At 41.3% G+C, this 26,282-nt stretch overlaps 6 protein-coding genes across 10 annotated transcripts; 4 read left to right on the top strand and 2 right to left on the bottom strand.

Moving 5' to 3' along the window:
- The first annotated feature begins 276 nt into the window (after positions 1-276).
- On the top strand, positions 277-7,192 carry cracr2b (calcium release activated channel regulator 2B). Of its 3 annotated transcripts, XM_047033872.1 has the most exons (18): positions 277-335; positions 2,054-2,304; positions 2,392-2,503; positions 2,615-2,771; positions 2,927-3,073; positions 3,173-3,263; positions 3,407-3,502; positions 3,792-3,979; positions 4,075-4,146; positions 4,262-4,316; positions 5,165-5,244; positions 5,344-5,470; positions 5,648-5,774; positions 5,856-5,937; positions 6,039-6,153; positions 6,474-6,581; positions 6,701-6,777; positions 6,880-7,192. In XM_047033872.1, the coding sequence occupies exons 2-18, from the start codon at positions 2,056-2,058 to the stop codon at positions 6,965-6,967; spliced, it is 1,971 nt and encodes a 656-aa protein (XP_046889828.1). In that variant the 5' UTR covers positions 277-335; positions 2,054-2,055; the 3' UTR covers positions 6,968-7,192. The 3 variants fall into 3 exon arrangements, with proteins under 3 accessions (XP_046889828.1, XP_046889826.1, XP_046889827.1); XM_047033870.1 differs by having other exon boundaries at positions 6,474-6,777; positions 6,880-6,970; XM_047033871.1 differs by having other exon boundaries at positions 286-363; positions 6,474-6,777; positions 6,880-6,970.
- Positions 7,193-7,230: 38 nt separating this feature from the next.
- Positions 7,231-12,138, top strand: cd151 (CD151 molecule). 2 transcript variants are annotated; one of them, XM_047033874.1, is made up of 9 exons: positions 7,231-7,728; positions 8,920-9,001; positions 9,173-9,364; positions 10,095-10,169; positions 10,509-10,529; positions 10,909-11,013; positions 11,148-11,303; positions 11,384-11,470; positions 11,568-12,138. In XM_047033874.1, exons 2-9 carry the CDS (start codon positions 8,921-8,923, stop codon positions 11,625-11,627), a joined length of 777 nt encoding a protein of 258 aa, XP_046889830.1. In that variant the 5' UTR covers positions 7,231-7,728; position 8,920; the 3' UTR covers positions 11,628-12,138. The 2 variants fall into 2 exon arrangements, with proteins under 2 accessions (XP_046889830.1, XP_046889831.1); XM_047033875.1 differs by lacking the exon at positions 10,509-10,529.
- A 94-nt stretch (positions 12,139-12,232) lies between these two features.
- On the top strand, positions 12,233-14,682 carry gatd1 (glutamine amidotransferase class 1 domain containing 1). The gene is made up of 7 exons (XM_047033876.1): positions 12,233-12,530; positions 12,895-12,971; positions 13,084-13,189; positions 13,322-13,429; positions 13,552-13,643; positions 13,936-14,029; positions 14,121-14,682. Exons 1-7 carry the CDS (start codon positions 12,482-12,484, stop codon positions 14,234-14,236), a joined length of 642 nt encoding a protein of 213 aa, XP_046889832.1. The 5' UTR covers positions 12,233-12,481; the 3' UTR covers positions 14,237-14,682.
- Positions 14,683-14,751: 69 nt separating this feature from the next.
- chid1 (chitinase domain containing 1) lies at positions 14,752-18,014 on the bottom strand. Its single transcript, XM_047033873.1, has 12 exons — positions 17,560-18,014; positions 17,214-17,357; positions 16,885-17,017; positions 16,739-16,783; positions 16,517-16,623; positions 16,326-16,387; positions 16,148-16,237; positions 15,955-16,056; positions 15,707-15,856; positions 15,524-15,604; positions 15,327-15,369; positions 14,752-15,221 (listed from the first exon to the last, which is right to left on the bottom strand). Exons 1-12 carry the CDS (start codon positions 17,665-17,667, stop codon positions 15,123-15,125), a joined length of 1,164 nt encoding a protein of 387 aa, XP_046889829.1. The 5' UTR covers positions 17,668-18,014; the 3' UTR covers positions 14,752-15,122.
- A 10-nt stretch (positions 18,015-18,024) lies between these two features.
- Positions 18,025-24,057, top strand: ighmbp2 (immunoglobulin mu DNA binding protein 2). Of its 2 annotated transcripts, none has more exons than XM_047033858.1 (16): positions 18,025-18,098; positions 18,517-18,599; positions 18,727-18,896; positions 19,037-19,232; positions 19,328-19,422; positions 19,627-19,790; positions 20,206-20,406; positions 20,534-20,681; positions 21,061-21,235; positions 21,346-21,528; positions 21,821-21,939; positions 22,080-22,174; positions 22,270-22,393; positions 22,480-23,349; positions 23,475-23,674; positions 23,776-24,057. In XM_047033858.1, the coding sequence occupies exons 2-16, from the start codon at positions 18,523-18,525 to the stop codon at positions 23,968-23,970; spliced, it is 3,012 nt and encodes a 1,003-aa protein (XP_046889814.1). In that variant the 5' UTR covers positions 18,025-18,098; positions 18,517-18,522; the 3' UTR covers positions 23,971-24,057. The 2 variants fall into 2 exon arrangements, with proteins under 2 accessions (XP_046889814.1, XP_046889815.1); XM_047033859.1 differs by having other exon boundaries at positions 18,030-18,098; positions 18,521-18,599.
- On the bottom strand, positions 23,959-26,123 carry LOC124476618 (zinc-binding protein A33-like). Its single transcript, XM_047033867.1, has 6 exons — positions 25,720-26,123; positions 25,442-25,537; positions 25,129-25,359; positions 25,010-25,032; positions 24,779-24,897; positions 23,959-24,687 (listed from the first exon to the last, which is right to left on the bottom strand). The coding sequence occupies exons 1-6, from the start codon at positions 26,119-26,121 to the stop codon at positions 24,125-24,127; spliced, it is 1,434 nt and encodes a 477-aa protein (XP_046889823.1). The 5' UTR covers positions 26,122-26,123; the 3' UTR covers positions 23,959-24,124.
- Positions 26,124-26,282: the final 159 nt, after the last annotated feature.

The raw sequence follows: 26,282 nt of genomic DNA, 5'->3' as shown, positions 1-26,282 counted from the left end.
TGGTAACAGATTTTACCGCGGTTGTTCTAATACAGGACACCTAGGAACATTTGACAATGAATTCGTGTCATAGTGTAGGATTGCATGATATTGAGGGTATACAATTAGATTCAGAAACATATATTATTAACTTATTATGTATGTTTTCTGCACAATGATTACAATTTGAATTTAACAGATTTTTTATTTTTTATGAATGAGCTTCTATTTTGAATAGTTCGGTAACACCACTTGCTCTTCATTGACATCTAGCGGGAGACTTTAGCTAGAAGTAGAGTAAATTATGGGGCGGTGAGTAAACTCAAAGGTGGGTTGACGGCTGGCTCTTTCTGTCGGTGAGTTTTTTCGACCTAAAATGTACAGGTATTTATCAAACCCAAACATATCCACCATCAACGTTATATTGTAATATAGTTCAAGCTTTTCTTAAGTATATATGTATATATTTTGCAATAACAGGTGAACTTTGTTTTGGGCTATTGCCATGCAATAATGTCATTGGTGGCCTGTTCTGCGTTTTAATAATACATTGTAGCCTACATTGCTTCATGCTATCGTATCGGGTTTCCTTAAGAACAAAACTGTGGTTACTCATTAACTTGGCCCCAAATTTACAGTGCATTTAAGAAATCATTGCTGTTTCAATAGATACAAACTATGTTTCAATAAAAGTTAAAATTTCTGACTGACACATTAAGATGTTTAAAATATTTATGGTTGAATGTGTTTGCATTTAAGGATGTTTTTACATAGATATAATATGTTCATACATATAATTCCTTTTGTATTGGTGTTATCTTTATATTTTACTATGAAATTCATACCACATTGATCCAGTCAAATGGTTGACAATCTATACCAAGCTGCATGGGACAACCGATGTTGCAAGATACATTTATTTTTTAGAAGTTCTTAACTCTGGGCTGTTGGCGGTATGAGAGCATTAGGCTCTGAGAACATGTTTATCTGAAGCATAGTGATGCCCTCCTCCTAAATTAGGTATTTGAGGTAGTGTTGGACAGTGAGGAGCCATTTTATCATCAGTCAGAACACCACAGCTGTCTACAATATGGCAGGTCTAGTTCTCACTATAATGTATGATGATACCATGTCAGGGGTGTTGTATAATCCAAATTATATATATTTTTAAATTATGTTAAAGTTCAAAAATCTTTTTTTTAGAACAAACTCAAATCACTTTGCTTGTAATGTGTCCTGGATTTTTTTACACCATAATCTCAGGCAGTTGTGGTGGTTCTGTCAATGCAAAACATCTCAAATGCTGCATTTGCATTCAACTTTGCGTGTCACCTCCACTGACTGCTCACAGGGATTCTGATCACATGACATGATCCTGGTCTCATATAATCCACATCCTGGTGCAGTAGCAGCATTAGGGAGTGATGATGTCAGAGAGCAAAGCAAATACCTGACCAAAAAAATACCACAACTGGATTTTTGTGAGAAATTCCCATGGATGTGAACTACAGACTGTTCGTCTAAATCACTGAGCATTTTCATTGAGCATCATTTTTTAGAATTTCAGTTTTGATGGCATAGAATTGAAAAATATAAAGCTCCTTTTATTGTTTCATTCAAAGTAAAACATAAATAAATAGAGAGGTTCTCACAGGTTACAAATCCAGTACCCTGTAATAGGACTGGATATCTGAACATGGCCGACACCTGTTGACCACCTCTTCATGCAATATAGCTGAGTATCTGTTCTCTATGTTTGTCAAGGGAGGTCCAGCGTTTCCAGCTACCTCACAGTACTACACACACATAAACAGAGTTGTCAAATAAACCTGATATGTAATTTGAATCTGTGTAAACTTGTTGAGGCAGAGAATATTAATACAGGTTGAAATACACCTTTACTGTAACATAGCTTTTTTTTTTTTTTTTTACTAGTTGACTTTTTGAAATGATTAATAAGATCAGTACAACATACTGGACAGAGAAAAACACCCTTTAATGATCAACTAAATATGTGCACAGTCCAAGTAAAAGATTCTTATACAGAAATTGCACTTTCTCTCTTTTTCTGCAGTGATGTCTAAGTGGCTGAAGAAAGAACAGGTGTTGGTGGGGAAGGGCAGTGGCGAGTCATCTCCATGCACCCCCAGGCAGAGAGGAGCCCTGGCTGGAAGTCCAAGGTCTGGCCAAGGCCGAGGACTTATTACATCACCCAGAGAGGGGCCGTTGGGACTGGTTCAACCACAAACCATGGGAGAAGCCAGGGAGCTGTTTGTTCTGTGTGATAAAGAAGGAAAAGGATTCATTACCAAGAGAGACATGCAGGTGATCAACAAGAAGTGGAATCTAATTATATAAATGCACCACTGAAAATGGATCCTAACTTTCTTAGTCTCTTTTCCTGGTTGTCAGACACTACAAGGGGAGATGCCGCTTTCACCTGATCAGCTGGAGTCGGTGTTCGAGAGTCTTGACAGAGAAAACAATGGTTTCCTCACTCCTGTCGAGTTTAGCATGGGCCTTGGTATGTACAGCTTATTGATGTCACAATAACCTGTTCACACTTTGAGACTTGAGGGAAATACCTTATCACCTCATTTCATTTTCAAGGAAATTGTACCTCTTCATTTTCTAGGTGAGTTGATGGGTGAAGAGAATGTTAAAGACAAATTCCACGAAGAGGAAGAAAAGGAGACCATGGAGGAGGAGGCAGGGGTGGAAGATGTGGATCCAGGGGGCCTCAGATTCACCCAGACGCTATCAGAGTTAGGAGCTGATAAACTATTCAAAGAGTATGTCTACTCTATGTCTAAGACTACTTTTATTGTTTTTATTTTTTTTATTGAGAAGACGTGAAATTCATGAATTCAAATGAATTCAAAATTTAGGATCATCACAGTAGTGTCTGTAGTCTATTATAATGAACTGGTGTTGTGCTGTGTGTCAGTCAGCAGGAGTTGAGCACTCTATGGTGTGACCTCCAGCGAGAGAGGCCAGACCTGCTGAACATTCTAGAAGATGTTCTGGTCCACACCCTGTCCCAACTGCAGGACTCTCTCAAGGAGAGGGACAGTCTGGAGCAGGCACTGCGCAGGTTCACCTCTCCTCTCGTCCTTCTCCAAATCACACATAGTTGCTTCATACCAATGTCTTTCCCTCAAATACAAATGTGTGTATGTATGTTTGGTTTTAGACGGGAGAGTGAACATGACATGGTTGTTAGATCAATGTATGAGGAGATGGAGAGTCAGGTCCGAGAGGAGAGAGAGAAACGGTTAGCCCAGGTACACAATGTTCTATTTTTCTTTTCATTCTTTAATTGAAAGAGCCATCTGAAGGGAATTAATAGGTAGTAATGGGTATGGATCAGATCTGTCTTTTCATGTATTGTAGATATGATGTTTACAGTAATTCCTGTCAACTCAAGGACAGTATTAGACAGTGGGACAGAAGACAACAGCTACAGGAGGAGCTGAAAGCCCGGGAGCTAGAGCTGGAGAGCACACTTGCCAAGATGAGAGAGGTGATAGAACTGGGACTGCAGTCCCACAACATAACTGTTGCTGTCTGTAGTAGATATTCATTGATGTACAATAAGTTATCTGTCTGTCTCTCTCTCTCTATGTCTATGTCTCTCTCTCTCTATGTCTCTCTATGTCTATGTCTCTCTCTCTCTATGTCTATGTCTCTCTCTCTCTATGTCTATGTCTCTCTCTCTCTATGTCTATGTCTCTCTCTCTCTATGTCTCTCTCTCTCTATGTCTCTCTCTCTCTATGTCTCTCTCTCTCTGTGTCTCATATTAATTCAACAGCTGGAGACGAGGGTCCAGCTGCTAAGCGGTGAGCATGGGGACATCAGGGTACACAATCAGCAGCTGCAGAACCTCAACCTGCAGCTACAGGAGCAGCTGGAGGCCAGTAGGGAACAGCTGCAGAGGGCCCTGGACCAGCTCAACTCCATCCAGGCCAACACTGCCCAGGAACACATAAGCAGACAAATGTACAAGTGACGCGACGGGGAGGAGGGAAGCTTAGCTAGTCAAAAACTATTGTTGGTGAAATGAGGGTCTGACTTGACTTGTCTTAATCCTCCAGAAATGTGATGAAAGTGTCCAAGAACATGCAGAAGGAGAAAGACAGCTTGACGAGACAACTGGAGCTACTGAGGTTAGTCTGGTGTGGTGGCGTCATGTGTGGAAGCTTGTATCGGTATCTACAGCAAAGTCAATCGGTCATAAAGACAGGGTGCATGTTTAAATGTGTCTGCTGTCTCTCCTCACAGAGATATGAACCAAAGGCTGCGGGATGAGAAAGATGCACATCAGTCCCAGAAGAGGGTTAGTCAAAGGCGATCTGTGCGATCTCCTCTCCCACTCCCGTTCCCTCAATACTTCTGTGGAGACACGAGGTCTTCCTGGACGCACTCCCTAAACCCATTCTAGCTCAACGCATCTCTCAAGATGAAATGGTTTTTATTGACCATTTTGAGGTTTGGTACCCTTCAGGTCATCCTCTGACCATTTCTTGTTGTTGATGATGGTTATTGTTTGGAAGGACGATGACGTTTATGACACTGTTTTTGGAGCATTAATTAAAATGGCAGTGTAAAGCAGCACTACAATACCATGTGGCTGTACTGAATACATGTAGTCGAGGAACTGAAGAATTTTGCAGAAACTGTAGGTCAATTTTGCTGTAATGTTTCAACAAAAGGGAAATACTATTTCCATGTGAATGGAATGCAGCGTTATTTATGGAGATTGAGTGTTTGAAGAATAATATTTTGAAAATGAGAATGTAAAATGTTGATGCTGACAAAATTAAGCTAAATTTGCAAGATCTCGCAAGCTTGATCTTTAGCGGATCAAGAAAAACGTGTTTGTTTATTATGAACAAGAAGTCTGAAAATACACAATACTATGCAATGTAGCAAGAGTGATACCTTGCCGACTGAGCTTGTTAGGGTTTGTTCTTAGCGAACCTAGTGATTTATCAGCATGTTTTTGAATACTAGTTTGGTGCTGAATAAACCTTATCAACTGTTAATGTCGCTTTTGTTTTACGCTCACCCTTCTCTCTTTCACACTGATACTGCACACACTCTCAGAAACAAAACGATTTGTAAACAAACAAAATGACTAATGTAAAACATTTTCTGTCTAATCTCCCATTAACGCTTGGATAGATTCCTAATATCAGAAAGCGCTTGCAGAAGAAAGGCTCAATAATAGGTAACTACTTACAAGAAGACAAGCCATTTAAAAGGTCTGTATAAAGGATGATCTGTTGAGTTTGAGAATATATTAAATGTGAAAGGTTGGTCCTATGGTAAATAACACATTTTCTGTCCCACTGATTCTAAAGACTGCTCAGTTCATCCAGTCAGTCGGACAAGGACACAGGTGACATGCCAAACACATCCAAGAGAAGACTACCAACTTGCGATATAACCAATAGCTGTCACAATGATGTGCAGACTGGTGAATTGCAGGTACATTCTTCAAAACTATGATGGGACACTCCAGACTCACTAAAGCCAATGAATGTCATGAATCGGATCTTGGTCTAAATTCTTTCATCAAACGTTCTTGTGTTTTGTGATGACAGTTCAAGGATGTAAACTCAATCATGTACCACACCAATGTTTATTTTGTTCCCATACAACCAGGCCAGAGTCACCTGCCCTCAGCGAGTATTTAAGGTGGTCTTCTTGGGTAACTCAGGAGTGGGAAAGAGCTCTTTCATCCAACATTACTGTACAGGACAATTCTCCAACACAATGAGAGCTACTGTTGGTAAGTAAGATAATGAGAGCAGCATAGTGTGTTCACTGTTGTAGATGGACATGATCTCATTCTGGGCTGTGCTGATCTCAGGGTTAGACTTCCAAATGAAGAGTGTGACTCTCGGTCCGTCCAGCATCGTCCTCCAGCTGTGGGACACCGCGGGACAGGAGAGGTTAGACAAACCCAATGCACCTCAGAAAGGGTCATGTGACATTTTTAGACTCTTGTCTAAAACCTTTGATGTTACACCGCCTGAGTCCTTCTGTCTTTTAGGTTCCGTAGCATCACCCAGCAGTATTACCGCAGGGCTGATGGAATCCTCGCCATGTATGACATAACTCACTTTCCCTCTTTTACGGCTGTCAGAGGGTGGCTGGACGAGGTGCAGGTTAGTGTCATGGTAGTCAGATTGAAATAGCTGATTGATGTATTCTGGTTGGTGTACTCTATAGGTATAATATATCCCTGTTGTTTATTCACTTTAAAGTGTATGTTTTTGTTTGGCACTTTCAAAGAAAACCTAATGAAAGGGTAAAAAAAAAGAATAAAGAAAATCTGAGTTAAGATAAAAATGCATAAAAACAACAACCCAATGTATTTTGGCATATTTTATAAACTTGAAAATGTTAGAGTGTTTTTCAAGTTTTGAAAAATGATATTTTGTCATTATACATTCAAAACAATTCTCCCCAATTCCCTCCTCTATAGGAGAAGAAGTCAGAGGGGGCTGTTGTGATGCTGCTGGGGAACAAACTGGACACAGCAGATGCTCAAAAGAGAGAGGTTAGCACCAGAGAAGGCCGGCGATTGGCGGAGGTGAGGGGGAACGCGATGAGTTTACGATTTCATTTAATCTGGAGGCCTATCCTGAAATACTGTGTATACACGACACTCCCTGTATCCTGTTCATCCTGTGCATGTGATGCCTCCTACAGCAGTATCAGGCAGTCTTCTATGAGTGTAGTGGCAGGAGTGGCTACAACATGGAGGAGCTTATGACCCAGCTGGCTGGGTAGGGCATCCATGCACCTCTATACAGATGCTTAGTGAATCAGCTACGTGGGAACATTCTTACATTCCTCCATGAGATGATATATACTGTTTGTTCCTTCAGGTTGTTGGCTACCCAGCAGGATCGACAGTGTCAGGACACGCTTCTGCTGATAGACCCCTCAACCAGCAGGGGGGGCTGCTGTCAATAAGAAACTCTAACTTTATTATTTTCATATGGACTTTTCATATTTATATAAATGCAGACACTACAGGTTAGGTTCATATCTTAATACCCACTTATTATCCATAGCCTATTAGGCTATGTAAGTACAGCAATGTTATCATATCTGCATATATAGGGGAGTCAGTTGGCTGAGCGGTTAGGGAGTCGGGCTAGTAATCAGAAGGTTGCCGGTTCGATTCCTGGCCGTGCAACAGCGCTGTGTCCTTGGGCAAGGCCCTTCACCCTACTTGCCCCGGGGGAATGTCTAGGGGCTTACTGTAAGTCGCTCTAGATAAGAGTGTCTACTAAATGTAAATATATCTGCATATACAATTGAGTTATTTCGGTGCCTTATTTGACCCTCGGCTGATTGTACAGCACTTTGTATAAAACAGTGTGTTTGTACAAATGTGCTATAGAAATAAATTTGACTTGACTTCAATCAGGTCTTAACTTTCACTTGTACTTTGATTGGCCTTAGTTTCTGGTGAAAAGCCAGTTAAAGTATGTACACTGAATGCCCTGCGGATGGCAGCAATGCACCAGATTTAGCTCGTGAGACTTGTCCCACTGCTAAAAGCAGAAAGCAGCCCAGGCTTGGGTCTCTGTGTCAGCAAAGAGTTCTCACTGTTGTCCATAACCTTCAGAGAGAGCAGCAGACCAAGCCCCGGGGTTCAACTGAGACTGGAACACTTACTCTGATAAGCTACGAGCTGTTAGGGGTCAGGGCCCACGCTGTGACTGCAGGTAAGAAGCTAATATTTTGGGACACGGGGGTTCAGAGGATTTTCCATGACACAAGAGTGGTTTCAAGTTATATTAAGAATATGACGTAGTGAAGTCACTTTGTTTTGATTAGTAACTTCAGTCATCATTGGAAGTCTTTGGGTTATATTTTTATATTCTCTTGAATAATTATTTTAATCTAATGTCAGACCAGGATCCCTGACCACTTGTGTAACTCTTGATGTGTGTTGGAAAATCCAATTGTTGACTGCCATGTTTTTCTCCGGCCCACCATCTATGCTAACTCAAAGATTTTGAAATTAACTGTCGGGAGGGACATAGAAAAACAATCAAACAAGCAGTATTTGACTAATCTTCAGTTGGGACAGGTGTCTGACAGTGTGTCTTCATTTAGTATAAGTGTTTTGGGATGCCAGGTTAAAGTTACTGAGACAGCAGACATATATATATCGCTGCTGGTTGGCATATGAGACAAGTTGTAAATGTATATATTCCCCTTACAACATGCAATTTATCAGGGCTCACTCCTTTGCACAATGACAACCTTTTGCATGCTTTCAAATACTTCAGATTATGTTTACGGTACGCTACTTAATGATCATGCTGTTAGATGTTTAAAATCAAATGATTTTTTTTTTCTTTCACATCTGTGTTCTTCATGTCCCATAAATATTTTGCTAAAATAACTTGAAGGCTCTGAGTGCATTCTTGGTTAAAACATGGTTTAATTTTCTCATAAAAATATATCACTTACAATGTAGATATTGTAACCCAAGAACCACCGTGACCAGATAATTAGACTATTTTAAATAGACTTACTGTCATGTCCAGGGTAGTCATGCAATCATAATCTTAACTCTACTGTGACTGAACTGGATATGGGTAGAAATGAAAGCATCACGTGTTAAGTCTCTAGAGTGGGCTTCAATGTAAACTCAGGTCTGTGAACTGTATACCCATATATGTGCCCATAGGCATATGTCTTGGGGCAGACTTAGGGTCCCTATCAGTGACCAGTCAGGGCAGAGGTCATGTTAGCATCTAGGGTGATAAAACATATTTGTCTCCACCATCATTCACACCAAACCTATGCCCTTGCATCTTTAATTTGTTCTGTGCAACCGGACCTTCTGTAAATCAGCATGATAACCTGTTTTTAATGACTGCTAATGAACATTCTCTTCCTTTTAGGATGGTGCTTGAGGAAAAAACTAACAGCTGTGGGACAATATGTCTAAAATATCTTCTGTTCACCTTTAACCTTCTTTTCTGGGTGAGTTCGCTTCTCTACACTCCTGCCTTATGCACAGCCTTGTTTCGTGTACTTTTAGTGGTACCAGGAACTGCATGTTCCTGTTATTGCAAACTTCTCTGTGTTTTACGATGCCTTTTCTTCGATCATCTGGTTTGAATTGAACTGAGAGATAGCACTGTGTTGTGTTAGCTGGCAGGTGGAGCTGTTATGGCAGTGGGAGTGTGGACCATGGTGGAGAAGAGTGACTATATCAGTCTACTCAGCTCCAGCTACTACTCCATTTCCGCCTACATCTTGATAGCTGCTGGGGCCATCGTTATAATGACAGGGATTATAGGGTGCTGTGCCACTCTGAAGGAGATGAAGAGTCTTCTGATAGTGGTAAGAGAGGACTCACATGACGTGTAAACTGTATGTACCCCAATACTCCCCACACAATGACACATGCACAATCACATGATGAAAATGAATACAATTTAACCATCGGAAATGCCAACAATTTAAAGTTATGTGTGTGTTTTTACATATGAACGTATGTGTTTACATGTACACAGTCTGGTTTGAGTTTATACGTATTAAAGGTTAAGCCTTTGGGGATTTTGGGATCCTTGTTGTTCAGAAGTCATTGCTGTGTTGGCTGGTACTCTTGTATACAGTACAGGTAATGCCCTCAGGTGAGCACACAGTAGTGTCAGACATAACAGAGTATACTGGCTTGGGTGTATCTTTAAGAGGTCAAATTTAGAAAGTGACTCACGCCAGAGGAATGAGCGGCATCACAGGCAGGCACTAGGACTTCTGGGTGGGATCGTGAGAGACAGAAAGAGAAATAGTGATATAAATACTCCAGGCTCTCTGTGATGAATTATCTATTTTAATATTCCTCATGCCCTTTTGGTGCACATCATTTCTGCATTTTTGTCATGGTAGATACATAATCACAACTCGAAATAGTGCTCAAAATATCACTATTCTTATTACAATGCTGCAACAATGTTTTTCTACGTCATTTGAGTATGACTACTTCACTGACACAAACAAACATACAGCTGCTTCTTGATACCTGCATGTTTTATTAAGATCTGCCTGTCACTCTCTCTTTCCTTTACAGTACCTTGTTTTGTTGCTCTGTATTTTCCTGTTGGAAATTACAGCTGGGGTGCTGGCATATATCAACTACCAGGAGGTAAGTAAATAAATAAATACAAAATCTCTAATATTCACTATAAAATGCTACATTCTGTCAAATATCACCTCACATCAACTATCACCCTACATCTCTAAATATAAATGTATATAAAGGCTATATACAATATGGATCCCTTTGATGTTTAGTACCTTAGCATGTACCTTGCATGCACAAGTAACGATGAAAAGATTCTTCACTCTCACACTTTAATTCATTGAGAATGTGACCCTACAATTCATATGTTCTCATTCCTTCTTGTATGTTTGCATGCTCTCCATTCTCTTTGAGTTCCCTTATTTTCATTATCTTTCTTTCTTCCCCCCTTTCTTACTCCAGTGTTTCCCTCTATGCCATCAGGTAAAATAGTCTGCTGTCACCTATTTCAACCTGGTGTCAAACTATTTCTCTGTCATATTTCTTTCTCTTTTTTCGTGTTCTGTCATTTGAAACTGTACTAAGAATGCTTATGATTGATGAGGGGTAGGCAGGGGAGGGGGTGGAGAGAGTGGGAGTGGAATATTTTTGTGTCTCATATATTCTGACCCTTTTGTAGTCATTGGACAGGTATGGTGGAATGGAAAAAAATAGCAACTTGACCATAAACAATATTTACAAGAGGGAAGGGAATGTTGCCTTTACTACCGGATGGGACATTCAGTGTCAGTATGCTTGTCAGTGTGTATGATGAGTCTTGTTAGCAGTGGTGGTAATCGGCCCTGTGCTTGTGTCTGCATAGTTGGATGAACAGCTGAAACAAAACCTGAAGGAAACAATGGTGATGAAATATCACCAGCCCGGTGAAGAGAGCATCACCCAAGCAGTAGACAAGCTTCAACAAGAGGTACAGAGTATTTCACACTGTAATGCTTTCAATTTTGAATGTTGAGACCTTAAAACTGCCTGCTTGGCATATGTAAATGCTAATGTTAATGTAAGTTTAGATATATTCTATCCTCTCTGTCCTATGTTTCTCAGTTCAAGTGTTGTGGCAGTAACAACTCTTCTGACTGGTCAGCCAGTGTGTGGATTCAGGCAGCACCGAATGACAGGCTGGTCCCTGACAGCTGCTGCAAAACCCCCAGTGACCACTGTGGTCGCAGGGACCATCCCAGCAATATTTATAATGTGGAGGTGAGTTGACCATTTGGGATCTGTCAGGTGACTGACTTTGAATGTCCTCTTTGACAATTGTGATTTTTGTAAACTTTTAGGGAGGTTGCATCACCAAGTTAGAGGAATTCATCCTGAGTCAATTGCAGATCCTTGGTGCAGTGGGTATAGGAATTGCTTTTCTTCAGGTAAAATTCCACGTATCGCTTTCACTGTTCTGCGTGTGTTGAAATGAGAGCACAATGAAATTATAGCTGTGGTGATGTGTCTCTCTCTGTCTTTCAGCTTATTGGGATGATGTTTACTTGCTGCCTTTATCGAAATCTAAAGGAGGAGCCATACTAAATCTGGAAGCATTCAGAAGTGAAAATATTTTTGCCAAATGTTTTAGATATTTGTGCTATTGCCAACAGATGGGTTAAGATCAGCAGTGCGTTCCCTGATTGAATTAATCTCAACCCCACCCTTAACTACATCATCAAATATTTTTATAAAATGATCAAACTAACCCTAGCTGGCTGCTGGATAGCCAGTGTTCTATTGTGAAATACAGTAGCATTGCATGTTTTCTTTTCCAAAATGTTTGCCCCAACTATCTAATGATATTTTAAGTATGACCTTATTAAAAATAGCTTAGTTTTTTTCTTGCTTGACGTCTTTTGTCAATTGTCACTAATGATTTATTGTGCAAACGCCTAGCCACAGTTTCAAGCATGCCTCCACCTCTACTGGAGCCGTTATATTAGCTCCATGACTGGAGCGCCTCAGCTTGAAGCAAAAGGTGGGATTGCATATCCGATTTGGCACCTGGCCCGTTCCGGCGATGTGTTTTATATTAAAATGTTCTGAACTCGAACCTGACTCTTTTTTTTTAACTCGGCTGCGTTTGAAACAAATCTGAAATGGGGAAAACTAGCACTTAACTTTTTATTGTTTTATTTTTTTCTTATGGACTACGAATTTCGTTTCTTACAACCTCCAGTAACTTAAAATCCACCAAAATAATGTAACTTTGTAACGACAAATATCAAAATCTTTATTAACTCTAATCCTATCCATAGACAGTATCCTAACCTTTTAAATACTTTTATTTTGAAAGGATTCTGAAATTTTTGGATAGTCATGCGACTTCCTGTTTAATTTCACCTCGGGGGCCTCGTTTGAACCCAGGTTTCCAAAGGGCTTGATAAAATATCAAAATGTCCTCAAAACCCACTTGTTTAATAGTAGGAAGTGCTGCAGCCCAAGGTAAGATTTGCTACGTAATAAACAAAATGATAAGCAATACCTTTCCTGTCACTGTCCTTTATACGCACATCCAGCAAAACTGCTGGGTGGGTGCTTGCTCCTAGCAACATAGCTTTACCCTGAAGTGCTTGCAACTAGATGTATACTGTATAGGCATTGTAGGCAATTGGCATGTATCATGAATTATGGTTCAGTCGGACTAAACAACTGCTATTACCTTTTGTCGTAGGTCTGATAAAAGCTGAACTGCTTGCCACTTTCAGCTGTTGTTTATAATTAAATACAGTGGTGCAGTTAAATGCTCCTGGATTAAGAGATCTTTGCATGTTTTATTCCTTTGATTACCATAGTTCTTTGTCTTTAGGTGTGTCAGCCCGTTCATTCCTTCAGTCATTCAGTCTTTGCAGCCCAGTTTTCAACATACAGACGGCTACACCGGGGGTGAGGACATGTCACAAAAATACTGCGTTCATTGAACAGCCGTTTTAATCCAAGTCGACGTAAATTTATAATAATGTAACAATTAAGTAGTTTCTTGTTGTCTTTGCTACAGGGGAAGCCCATTGACTTTGTTGGGATAGATGAAAGCACAGCTAGATGGGTGCAAGACTTCAGTGCTAAGTCATACGCAACACCAGCTAAACTAGAGTCAATAGATGGTGAGATTCTGTTTTGATAGGGACTAGTGCTTTAGGGAAGCGGATTTCCGGTATTGATCATATCAATTAGCGTTAAAATCAGTCAACATGGTTTTCGTATTTAGAAGTCAGTGTCCTGATGCCGTGTTTCAGGTGCCCGTTACCAAGCACTGCTGATCCCAGACTGCCCAGGGGCACTTAATGACCTGGCCCATAGTGGCTCTATGGCAAGGATCCTCACACACTTCACCTCTCAACAAAGTGAGTTTAAACACTGAACGTAACTGTAATTAGCCATTCTGTAAATCAATTTCAATTACAGTTTCATAACAATGGCTGGATTCAACTACATCATGAAACTGTCCAATTTATGTGACCTCCAGAGCCTGTGTGTGCAGTTGGACAGGGGGTGTCCTCTCTCTGCTGTGCCACAGAGGGTCAGAAGTGGATCTTCAGCGACTACAGTCTCACTGGGGTTTGTGTTTATGGAATGGGTTGGATCATTCACATTATGTATTTTCGTGTGATTTTGTTTTCTCTTTGTAAAATACAGCTGTTTTTCTAGATATTGTGCAGAACAACAAGGGTTATAATAATAATAACATCTTAAAGTGGGCCTTTCTGATTGGATTCTTTTATGAAACCACTGGAAAACAAACAAAAAGCGTGGAAGATATAATAAGGAATAATTGAGGGTACTGTTTCTCATATTTGAATTTGATAATGTTACCCATTATAACTCTTATTGTTCTGTATCCTTTCCACAGCCCTCTGTGTTTGAGCTAGTGCGTAGTCCAGACTTTGCTAACCTGCCACTTATAGTGGAGGACTTTGTCAAAGACAGTGGTGGATCATACACAGGTAAGATAAAGACACTAGTAGTTTGTTTTTAACTTTGATTATAAAGTTGAATTACTATGAATATTAAAGCTTGTCTTTTTTCCCCTCACAGCCAGTAAAGAAGATGCCATTCATGTAGTTATAGATCGACACCTGGTAACTGGTCAGAATATTCAGTCAACATCACTTTCTGTAAATAATCTTATTCTGCTCTGTAATTGCAAGTGAATTTTGTAGCTATATGTAAGGCAAGTTTTAACAGCTAAAAAGAGGGCAACGCCATTGTTACATTCCAGTCATGTGACAGACACCCATCCAGGAAGCTTCTAGGCAGGGTATATAGTGAGACAGACATCATTGTTAATGGTTGCAAGCAACCCATGGAGCAGATTTGGTCACCTTTCACAACCTTTAAATAGTTAATTATAAAACAAATTCAGCACTAAGAAAACAATGATTATAATTGCAGTTTCTCAGAAATGTTATGAATGATTCATAATCATATGCAGCAGCTGTATATTTTCTATTTGTCTTGTACATTTCTTAAATTTCCTCCACTCATAAATGTGTTGCAACTGGACGCATTTTGCACGCTGACCCACATCAGTGGCAGAAGATCTAGTACGCTCGAATCTGGTTGCATTAACTTTGTATCTTAAACCACATTTTAAAAATATTTTTGTCCGAGTAATTTTTACATCCTTTAAAGAAATGACTGTAGAGGAACATAACATCAAATTTTTTTTTTTACTTCGAGTTCTGTATTGCTTATTTATTTCCATTGTTTTTTTAAACAAATCCAAGAAGCACACTCACATTATACAGAGTACAGATCATGAACCTCTTCCATGCCACAGTATAAGAACAGCAATGTTGATTGATAATTAACTGGCCCAGCCTGTTTCTGATTCCAGAGTTCAGTTTCATCTTTTCAGTAAGGACTCCCAGCAGAGGTGCTGTGTATAACTCCAGACTCCTTATATTTTCTTCTTTGCTGATGGTTTAGTAAAAACGACTTGATAGTTGAGAAACAGTAGAACATCCACATGCTAGTGTTCAATCGACCAGGGATGTGGCCATGCTCTATGTCCATTTTGAGTAATTATCTTTTTTCTCATAAAAGGTCATAGAAATAGTCAAGTCCTTGTCCTAATTCCCACATGGAAATGCCTGTGCCTAGTTCTGTGGCCAATGCGATCCGTAGGTGGATAGACTGTAAAGAAATAGAAAAGCTATTTAAGTGCAGAAATCAAGTTGTTAATGTTGGGAGAAAATATGGACGGGAGTGTATATGCATGGGGTTTAAACATAGTCTTACCTTCAGTGTTGGGTAATAGACGATATGCTTAATTCCATTGCTCCTGGAATAAGTTATAAAAATTTTGTCACATTCAGTGGATATCAGAAATTGCTCGCTCTGCTTCATTCCAAATGGGAATGCTACTGTTTAATAAGAAATCCAGGAATGACCATCCTGACAACTTCTTATTCGAAATATAATGGAAGTGCACATACCTCTTGAAACTGAAGTAATGTTCTCCAGCCTGCTCATCCCAAAGGAGCCTTGGTTTCAGCTCTTTCAACATCTCAATGTACCTGCAGAAGCAGACAAAGGATCAAGAGTAAAATTCAGGTGAGACTTGCTCACAAGAAAAAAACGGCAAGGTACTACATAGTGAGGTACAAAGTGGTATTCACCTGCCCCCTAGGATAGGTTCTGCTCCTTGACTAGAGAAATCCAAGCCATACAAGTTGAGTCCGAGCAGAATCTTGTGTCTCCAATGGGAGCCTGGCGACAACTGGAACACACAATCTCTCATCCAGGGCAGTGGTGAACTTGGACCTGGACTAAGAGATGGAGCAAATCTTAATTTAGCTGCTATACGTTTCCAAAAACTGATATTTTGGACACTGCATGGTGTTCAGCAATAACATGTTTCTCTTACTGGCCCGAAGTTGAGTAGTCGTAAGTCATGAGGCTGAATCCATCCACTACAGGAGCCAACTGGTCAAACTCCGCCCTGCCAAACATGCCTGGCTGTCCTGAACTGATTACAGTGGTGAGATCAAATTACAGTGGTGAGATGAAGTTAGGTTATGTTAATCAGGCTGTGACATCAGTATCTGATGGGTGTGTACCTTGTCACTCCAGGTGGGATGACAAGCACACAGTCTAGTTTCTTAGCCTTCAAAGTCTCACATAAGTGTGTCACCAGGTGAACCAGCTCCCTGTAGGGGAAGATATTTATAGTATTAGATGTATACCTGTATGTTCTATAACTTATGAATAGAAGGAGATCAGAATTATGTTTCATACTTCCTCTTGTTTCCACCCAATTGACTCCATAATTCAAGTGTATAGCCATCGAAGCCTTCCGTCTTCAAAAACAAAGTAATTAGGATAACAAAATAGCATGAGCACATTTAAGTGACTAAACTGTAACATAACGGATGACTCATTCACTTGACATGTATCAACAAATGATGTTAGTTTGAGTCCCTCGTTACCTCTGCCACATCCACCATTTCACTTCCAAGCTCCTCAATTTCATCCTCGCTATCTAGCACACTCATGTAGTCCTCGTACGACCATCCATCAAACAACAGACGGGGAACTAGAGTGAGGGACAAGGAGAGCCTGAGCCAGAGGCTGAACATAGAGTAGACCACTGGTCACATGACCACTGGTGATCGTAAGAAATACATGAAATATCCAGAAAATCCACTTACCCATCTTGATTTTTCTATTAGACTTTTTCACTGCTTTGACCCAGCCTATGGGGTAATTGATGTAGAATATGGGGTAAATCCTGTTTTAGACTTTAATAGTTAGAAATACTGTAAAGCAAAACGTTGAACAACACAATATTCAATACCTGGGTCATGATCGTGAAGGCCAGTAATATGAAAGCTTTCTGGTCCCCGGCGACGAAGTTGTAACCAAACAGGAGAGACAGATGTAAGCTTAGGGCCAAACGTCTTTGCTAAGTCATACCCATGGGAGTTCCACTGGAGGGGAGAAATGTATAAGATACGGGGCAAACAAGTTATTTTCGTTTAAATGTTACTATGTTGTGCAATACGTTTAGACAACACACCTTGTGTGGTTATCCTCAATACAACAGTTTGGAATTCTGTTCATAACTGTCAACTGGATGGTAAAGGGTCAGGGAGTAGATATAATCAGATGTGATTACAGACTTACAGGGGTAATGAATCCAAGAACTGGTCCTTGGAATGAACGCTTAACCTGGGTACAGTATCTCTTCTCCTCCCTCACGATGTCTCTCCATTGTGCGTCTGAAACAACGAGGCCTCTCTCCAATACTGCATACTCAGCTGTTGATGTCTACAACATAAAATACCTATTGTTAACACAGCATTTATCATTATGAGTAAGTTGAAACACAACTTATGGACAAGTTGGTCATGAATATGAATGGCCTAATTTTCCATTGCTGTAACCAGGGTTTCCAGCCCTATTACAGAATTAAATGCAATCAACAATTTAGTGATTGTTGTGCTTAGTTTAATGTTTAGTACGACCTCACCTCTGGTTCCTGAGTTTTGGGGGGCTTCTTGGCATCCGTTTTTGACAGAGTGGCACTAACCATCAGAATCGATGCTGTAGTGTACAGAAGGATGTATGCAGCTTTCATTTCCACTATAGTCTGTGCAGTGAAACAATTCGAGTATAACTAACTGCAGCTAGCTAGCTAGCTACCAACCCACTTCAAAGCAATAATAACTTGACGCATGTGCGTATGGCAGGAATCACTTTTGACAATTCGCTGACACAACCACGCAAAATAAATATTTTCGCCTTTATAAGTTTAATGAAAGACGATATTTTAAATAACGCATGACACCAAAATTGCAATGGATAAATGCATTTACAAAATCCTCGGAGCAAGACACAGGTTGACTGTGTCACTCTTTTGACATCTGCTCGATGAGCTCCAAGAAGACACTTCCTACTTCAATGACATGCTTTAGCTGGCTTTTCCACAATAAGAGTCTGCACAGTAATAATTTAAGTACGCAACGCTGATAAGCACGTAGACTACCTGTCAGAAGACAGATCTCTCAGGTAACATATTTTCTTGCTTATGGGACAAGCAAAACCATGTGCTGTTAATCAGACTCTTTTAGCTAGCTATATAATTCAGAGACTACAGCTTATTAGCTAGCAAAACCAGCGTTGTTGTTGTCAAAGCATATGCTAGCTACTAGCTACAAACACAGTAGGTAGTAGCTAGCTAGCTATACACTAGCATTAACTAGCCTGCTGTGCCCAAGCACTTTATCAAGTTACTTCTACGTAAATTAATTAAGCCCCGGCCACACAGACATTATTATATTGCATTACATTGAACCGTCTAGCTAGCTAACACATCTCAGTTTTTAGCCTGCCATTCAAGGTAGAGCTAGCGTTACTTGGTATAGATGTGCAGTATCAGCAGTTGCTATTATTGTCAGATGTCAGAGATGGGTCTTATTATTTTTAGGAAGAAATGGAAGTTGAACGTTTCGTGACAAAGACCCTTGAGCTCCTGCAGGAGGAGAGAGAAGCTGAGATTGAGGAGACAAGGTAATACACCCCCCCCCCCCCCCCCCCCCTCTCTCTCTCTCTCTCTCTCTCTCTCTCTCTCTCTCTCTCTCTCTCTCTCTCTCTCTCTAATGAAACACAATTTGTTAAACCATGGTTTTATCTGAAGGCTATGGCAGGAGAGTGTCTCTCTGAAGGATCTTCAGATCAAAGGAGTGTGTCTGCTGAAACTTCACATAGGAAGTCAGTCAACGGGCCTATATGGACGGTCTCTTCTGGTGCTTGAGCCAAGGAAGCATGTTGGTAGCTCAGTTCTTCCCAGTAACAGCTTTGGGCCTGGTAAGAAAGTTGAAAAAGTGTTGTCAGACATGCTTTTATTCTTAAGATGTTAATATATTGATTGAACTGTATCAATGTGGTAATTCTGTTAATTATGAAACAAATGCTAGATGACTAAATTACTGACTTTAATTATACAGGGGACATTGTGGGTTTATATGACACGAGTGGTTGCAGTCCATCCTCACAAATTGGTACTGGGGTGGTGACACGCATCAGCCAGACATCTATTACAGTAGCTTTTGAAGATACCCAGGATGGTCTCAACATCGACATGGATGGTCTCTATAACCTCCTGAAGCTTGCAAATGATGTCACCTACAAACGCATGAAGAAGTGAGTAAACAGTGGACCATGAATGCGTATTAATGAATGGAATATGGCTGTGGTTTTGAAAACATTACAATGACCAAATTCTGCTTTGTTGGCAGGGCCCTAAATACACTCAATGGATACGGCGGTGGACCAGCATCTAGTTTGATAGGTGTTCTCTTTGGCTACTCAGAACCTTCCCAGCTACAATCCAGTAAGGCTGCCTTATCCACATACTCTGATATGCCTCGTATTTCAGTTATACTACATGTTGTTATTATTATTATTATCTCCATAGATCCAATGTAAACTTTGTGGAGAAAAAAAACTAGATCCTGAGTTGCGTTGGTTACTCTCGAAAAACCAACATTCTAAGTGTTTTGTGCAATGGTTTAGTTCATGTCTCTTCTTTGCGCAGGTGATGTAGCTTTCTTCAACCAAGGCCTAGATGATTCTCAGCGAGAGGCGGTGTCCTTTGCGTTGTCTCAGAGGGAAGTGGCTGTTATTCATGGGCCACCAGGGACTGGGAAAACAACCACAGTGCTAGAAGTCATCCTCCAAGCTGTAAAACAGGGACAGAAGGTATAGTGGGGCAGCTTCATAGGCGTTTTCTGTAAAGCTTGTCCTGAATCTAGAAATGTGTATCCTGATGAAATGCGTTACCTGTCGTTCAGTGCTGTGTTTGTGACTGGGGAGAAAAGGAATCCGTGGCTTTGATACATTGGGAGTCAGATGGCTGAGCAGTTAGGGAATCAGGCTACTAATCAGAAGGTTGTCGGTTCGGTTGCCAGTTCGATTCCTGGCTGTGCAAAACAAAAAAAATACGTTGTGTCCTTGAGCAAGGCACTTCACCCTACTTGCCTCGGGGGGAATGTCCCTGTACTTAATGTAAGTCGCTCTGGATAAGAGCGTCTGCTAAAATGAGTAATGTAAAATTTAAATGATTAACTTTGTTTTTAATTAGGTGCCCGTTGATTCTCATTCTGTATGGTTGCAGGTCCTGTGCTGTGCTTCCTCTAACGTTGCTGTGGATAACCTGGTAGAGCGCCTGGCTAAATGCAAGGCCAAGGTCCTGAGACTGGGCCATCCTGCCAGACTGCTGGAGTCCATACAGAAACACTCCCTGGATGCTGTCTTAGCCCAGAGCGACAACACTAACATCATAGCTGACATCCGCAAAGACATCGATAAAGCCTTTGTAAGTTTAGCGCTTGGACCAGCATGTGGTTTGCATAGCTGAATATTCCACACTCGCAATTGCTTGTTCTTCACTGTAGTCAATAACTTTTGTTACTAACTGTGTTCTCCTTCACTGTACCATGAAGATGGGAATGAAGAAGATGCGTGACAAAGGAGAACGTTTTAATCTGAAGCGAGAAGTTGGGGAGCTAAAGAAAGAGCTGAGAACCAGGGAAGCAACAGCCATCACTCAGATACTCAAGCGTGCCGATGTTGTTTTATCAACCAACACAGGTACGTGATCGCAGCCATTGCTGAGAATGTGGGTCTTAACATGGTAGCTCTAATCGCATGAACAGGAGTGATGTCAAAGTCATTCTGAAGTCACTTCCTGTGTTCCATTGCTGAGAATGTGGGTCTTAACATGGTAGCTCTAATCGCATGAACAGGAGTGATGTCAAAGTCATTCTGAAGTCACTTCCTGTGTTCCATTGCTGAGAATGTGGGTCTTAACATGGTAGCTCTAATCGCATGAACAGGAGTGATGTCAAAGTCATTCTGAAGTCACTTCCTGTGTTCCATTGCTGAGAATGTGGGTCTTAACATGGTAGCTCTAATCGCATGAACAGGAGTGATGTCAAAGTCATTCTGAAGTCACTTCCTGTGTTTCCAGGTGCCTCTGCTGATGGGCCTCTGAAGTACCTACCAGTGGATCACTTTGATTGGGTGGTGATCGACGAGTGTGCCCAGGCACTGGAGAGCAGCTGCTGGATCTCTCTGCTGAAAGCACGGAAGTGCGTTCTGGCTGGAGACTACAAGCAACTGCCGCCCACCATCAAGTCACATGCGTAAACAATACATTTTCCTCTGTTGGGACTTTTACCTTAATCAATGACATTTCAAATACATTTAGTCTGTTTTTGATCAAAACTGCTTTCCTTATCGTTGCCTCTTATAGAGCTGCAGCCAAAGGGTTGTCTGTCAGTCTTATGGAGAGGCTGATTCAGAAGTATGGGGACTCTGTTGTCCGGATGCTGACCGTGCAGTACCGCATGAACAGTGCCATCATGGAGTGGGCCTCAAAAGAGATGTACCAGGGGAAGCTAACTGCCCACTGTTCAGTTGAGAAACACTTGTTAAAGTAAGAACTTGCTCATTATGTACATTCAATTATGTAAATCCAGTAAGTACAATTTGATAACCTTTTCAGTAAAAAATAAAAGGTTTGTTTTCACTCCAAAAAAAAAAAATCGGATCCATAATTCAAGTTTCAGAAATTCAAATTTCAAAATTGAAGCTGCTCAATTTCAAATTATGAAATTCAGATCCACAGTTTTACACACAAATACAATCACATTTTGTGGGAAACACTGTATAATATTAACTAGCGTTAAATAAGACGTCAGTAATGTTGTTATCTGTCTTCTTCTCAGGGATCTTCCTGGCGTTCTCAGTAATGAAGAGACCAGCACCCCTCTTCTCCTGATTGACACGGCAGGCTGTGGCCTGAGTGAGATGGAGGTGGCCGATGAGCAATCGAAAGGCAATCAGGGTACGTTTTGCCTTCTACAACAACCCACCCCCCCTGCGCCAAACTACGCAATTATGACTCAACCGAGTAGAAATCTAGCCCAGAGACCTTTCGTATCACTTTGTCAATCCTCTACCAAACTCATCAGCATGAATCCCCAGGTGAGGTGGACATTGTTGACTTGCACATAAACGCCTTGACCACAGCTGGGTTGAAGGCCAGAGACATTGCTGTTATCGCCCCGTACAATTTACAGGTACGTCATTGTGGTGTTAACCTCAACTAAAACACCAATGTGGAGAAAGAGGATTTGAGAAAGAGGTTAACAGTTTGGTTGCTGTTTCTCTCCAGGTACACTTACTGCGTCAGAAGCTCTCTGCCAAACATCCTGAACTAGAGATCAAGTCTGTGGACGGCTTCCAGGGAAGAGAGAAAGAAGCTGTTGTACTTTCATTGGTGCGGTCTAACAGGAAAGGTAATCCGTTTTTCTTAAAGCCATATTTGCATATTGCTTAAGGCTTTCTGTGATGAATTGGTTTCAATGTGTTTATTCTATCTCAGGTGAAGTTGGATTTCTCGCTGAAGACAGAAGAATCAACGTGGCTGTGACCCGGGCCAGGCGTCACCTGACTGTGGTGTGTGATACGCAGACAGTACAGAACCATGGCTTCCTCAAGTCCCTGATTGACCACATGACTGAAGGTGGAGAGGTCCGGACAGCCTTCGAGTACCTCCAGGATATCGTGCCACAGAACTACACCCGTGACCACAAAGAGACCAAAACGAATGCTAATACTAATGGCTCCTCCTCTGCTAAACAGAAGGCCGGGGCTCACCCAGGGGGCAAGGTCGGGGGTCATCCAGGGGGCAAGGTAGAGATGGGACACAAGAACCCAACTGTCAGTAAAAGCAAGGGAGGAGAGGCCACCTCAGGATCTCACATCAAGGACGGTTCTTCCACACTCACAGAGGAAGAACAGACAAAGAACAAATACACCAAGATCAAGGATCAAATCGAGGGCTTTCTGAAGGAGCCAAACCTGCCGGAACTACGATTCCCATCTTCGCTCAACTCCCATGACAGACTCTTGGTCCACCAGATCTCTGAGGAGCTGGGGCTGAGGCACGAGAGCCAGGGAGAGGGCAGGGACAGATGCATCACTGTGTCCAGACCACCACCATCAGGACCGGGGCCTGAAAAGGGGGAGGTGGGGGACAGGCCCCCACACCCCACAGCGAAGGAAGTGGAAGAGATTGATCCAGAACCTAAAGCCGAATCTTCAAATAAACCCCTACTGGACCTAAAGACTCTCCATCTGGAACGCATGAGAAGGGAGCGAGAGAGAAGGGAGGAGAACATGGAACTGAAAAAGCAGCAAGATGCTGTCCGTACGATGCAAAGTCAGCCCACTAAGAAGGCAAAGTCCAAAGGTTTGTCAAATTTACACACACACACACACACAATATACATAATCAACCATGTTCCTTGGTGAACCACTTAAATGTGCTCCATGTTGATGCTATGTTGTAAACTGTTTTATTCCTTCACCATCAAGGGAAGAGCCGTACAAAAGCAGGTGCCTCTGACATTGCAGCTGCCGCTACTGTGGAAGACAACTTTGATGCGCTCATCAGTGCTGTGGTGAAGGCAGAGAGCGTGTGCAGTTTTGTCAAATGCAAAGCCTTGGTTCTTTTACTAGGACAGCTCTGCCAGTTTTGTAATAGACAGTACTGTCTTAGCCACCACATACCTGAGGTAAAACAACATCGATTTTTCTAGGTGGGAATATCTTAAATACCTACAACTGATCTCATTCATGATATATCTGGTGGTGATTGGTTGTATGTGTTATTCAGGTTCATGGCTGTGGGGACAAAGCCAAGTCCCATGCTAGGATGAGGATAAGCAAAGAGGGCGTGCTTTATGCTGGCAGTGGACAGAAGGACAAGTCAGTGGATCCTAACAAGAAGGCCTATCTGCACAGAAAACTGGATTCCAGACTTAAAGACATGGCAACTCAGAGGAAAACAAAACCAAAAGAGAAGGAATGAGTTTTTAATTCAAATGTCTAAATCACTTCAATGTTCAACAGTAATAATCACGCTTGAACCACAGTAAATAATTATTTCTTGCTGATTGAAATGAATCTTTCATTGTTCCACTGTCTCTGCGTTAACACAGTCATACTGAGCGTAAGTAACCGGCTCAGTGAGTTTTGGGCCATTGTACTCGAGAAATCGTCAGCGGACATATTCTCATTGGGATGCAACTTTTTCCGCTCTGACTCATGCCGGGTGACAGATAAGGGAACATCCTCTCAGTGAACCTGTCTTTGAAAGTATGTATTGAAGTTAGGTCTGCAGCGTTGAAGAACACCACTCTGCCTTTATCATAGTCCAGCTCCACAAGGATGCGTTGAGGCCTGTTCCTAACAGACAGCTGGGTCCGTGTCGAGGTCTGAGCCCAGTACTTGTCTCCATTGCACAAGCCTATCACCCAGAAGCCCTCTGATGGGCTCATAAAAACAGTGCTCTTGCGTTGGATGGACTCCCGAGCCACCCCTATGTACCAGTCACTGCTTAGCCCCACCTCTACAGTCCAGCTATGTTTACCAGAGTTAAACCCCTTAGCGGCCAGCACTGCAATTCGGTGAGTATGACGTTCTGGGTTGTCTGGAAGGACTAGTTTAGAGCAGTACTCCACACAGGTGAGTTCTTCAGAGAAGCTCAGATTGGACTGTGCTGTGTTAGGGTCCAAAGTGATTGGATCTGTGAAAATGAACGGATTTATTAGTGTTTATGGGTATTTTAGTTGTTTCTGTTCGATGGGAAGGACATTTTGTAAAAGATGTGAACTCACAACACTGCACAATATCTTTCATTTTTCTCCAAGTTTGAAACTTGAGGGATCCGATATGTCCAGCTACATCTATCAGAATATCTCTCAAGCTCTCTGGATTCCTCAAGGTGTATTTGCTCCTAAGAAATGGTGAAAAGAATCATCCAAAATTAGATTGATTAATTATATTGTTTAGATTGTAGAACTACAAAATCTTTGAATTTTTCATTCATTGGACTCTACTGCACACACCTGGTCTTAGTCTGCTTGTAGTCCTGTAGTTGGAATACGGGTACCAAATCAAAGTAAATTAAGATTTGTAAGTATTTTTCTAAACATTTTAAAGATCAAATGTTGAGCAAAAGACACACCTTTAGAAAAAGTAAGTCATTTTTTCTCCTAGTCTTCTCCAAATCAGCTATGATGCCTGATAGGTCTGCTATCTGCTCCTCAATGTTCTCCAGCTTCCCAGAAATCAGTGTGGTCTTCACTTCCTCCTCCTTTCTCAGCTTCACCAGCTTAGCCTTTTCCTCCGCCCATAGAAACTGGTGTAACTTTGCAAACTCTTCCTTGATCTGCTTCTCAGTTTGGTCTGCTTGAGTCTGCAGATTCAAAGTAGAATTAGATATTTTCTTTTGTTGTGATTGTTGCCATTTTTATACCTGATGAATAAAAAATACATACCTTAACGTACAGTTTGGTATGCCCCCAATCTTCTTTAGTCTTGATCAGTATTTTTAGATGTTTGTGAAAGGAATCAAGCTTTGCAGAGACCTCTTTCTGAAATATTAGTTTAAAAATGATATGATGATGATTTATGATGTTGATTCAAGCTATGGGCAGAGGCTTTTGCTGAAGGGATGCAAGTATCAAAACGTGTTGCTAAATTTCCACACCTGCTGGCCAGAATATGGCCTACTGCTTGTTTTCCTAACCACCAAAGTGAACCGTTTTTGACTTACCCTTTTATCCAGAGCAGACTCCTCCACAGGGAAACATTCATGAACTTTATGCTGCCTGGATGACCGACAAACCAAACAGATTAACTCGTCATCGTTGTGACAAAATAGCTTCAGTTCTTCTTTGTGAAGAAGGCAAAGTTCCACTGTGTTCTTGTATGTCCTTTGCTCCTGAAAAGATTCTGCGGCTATCTTTAGTGCTAAGTTGATAGGAGGCCTTTCTACCACTGACACAGTGCGACACACGGGGCATTCCCGAAATCCTTTCCGTGCCCATAGTTTCTGTAGACAAGCTTTGCAAGAGAAATGGCCACAACGTAGTTCAACTGGGACATTGAACACCTCACAGCACACTGGACAAAGAAGGTCCTCCTCAGAAAGTGAAGGTTCCAGGTAGTCTGCCATTAGTATGACCAGTCACTGTAGTCTCTCTTCTTTGACACAGGCTTTGCTCTTACTGATAATTAAGTAGGGTTTTGTTCATGCTGACATTCAAGTTGAACTGGTTCATAACCAATTTCTTGTCAGAGTATATTTTCCTCATCGTTTGGACCTGTCTGCAAGCT

Source organism: Hypomesus transpacificus, chromosome 14 (genome assembly GCF_021917145.1).
Source record: "Hypomesus transpacificus isolate Combined female chromosome 14, fHypTra1, whole genome shotgun sequence".
In the NCBI taxonomy this organism is placed as follows: Eukaryota; Metazoa; Chordata; class Actinopteri; order Osmeriformes; family Osmeridae; genus Hypomesus; species Hypomesus transpacificus.
The sequence above is the reverse complement of the archived record's forward strand: the minus strand, read 5'-3'. Positions and strand labels throughout refer to the sequence as shown.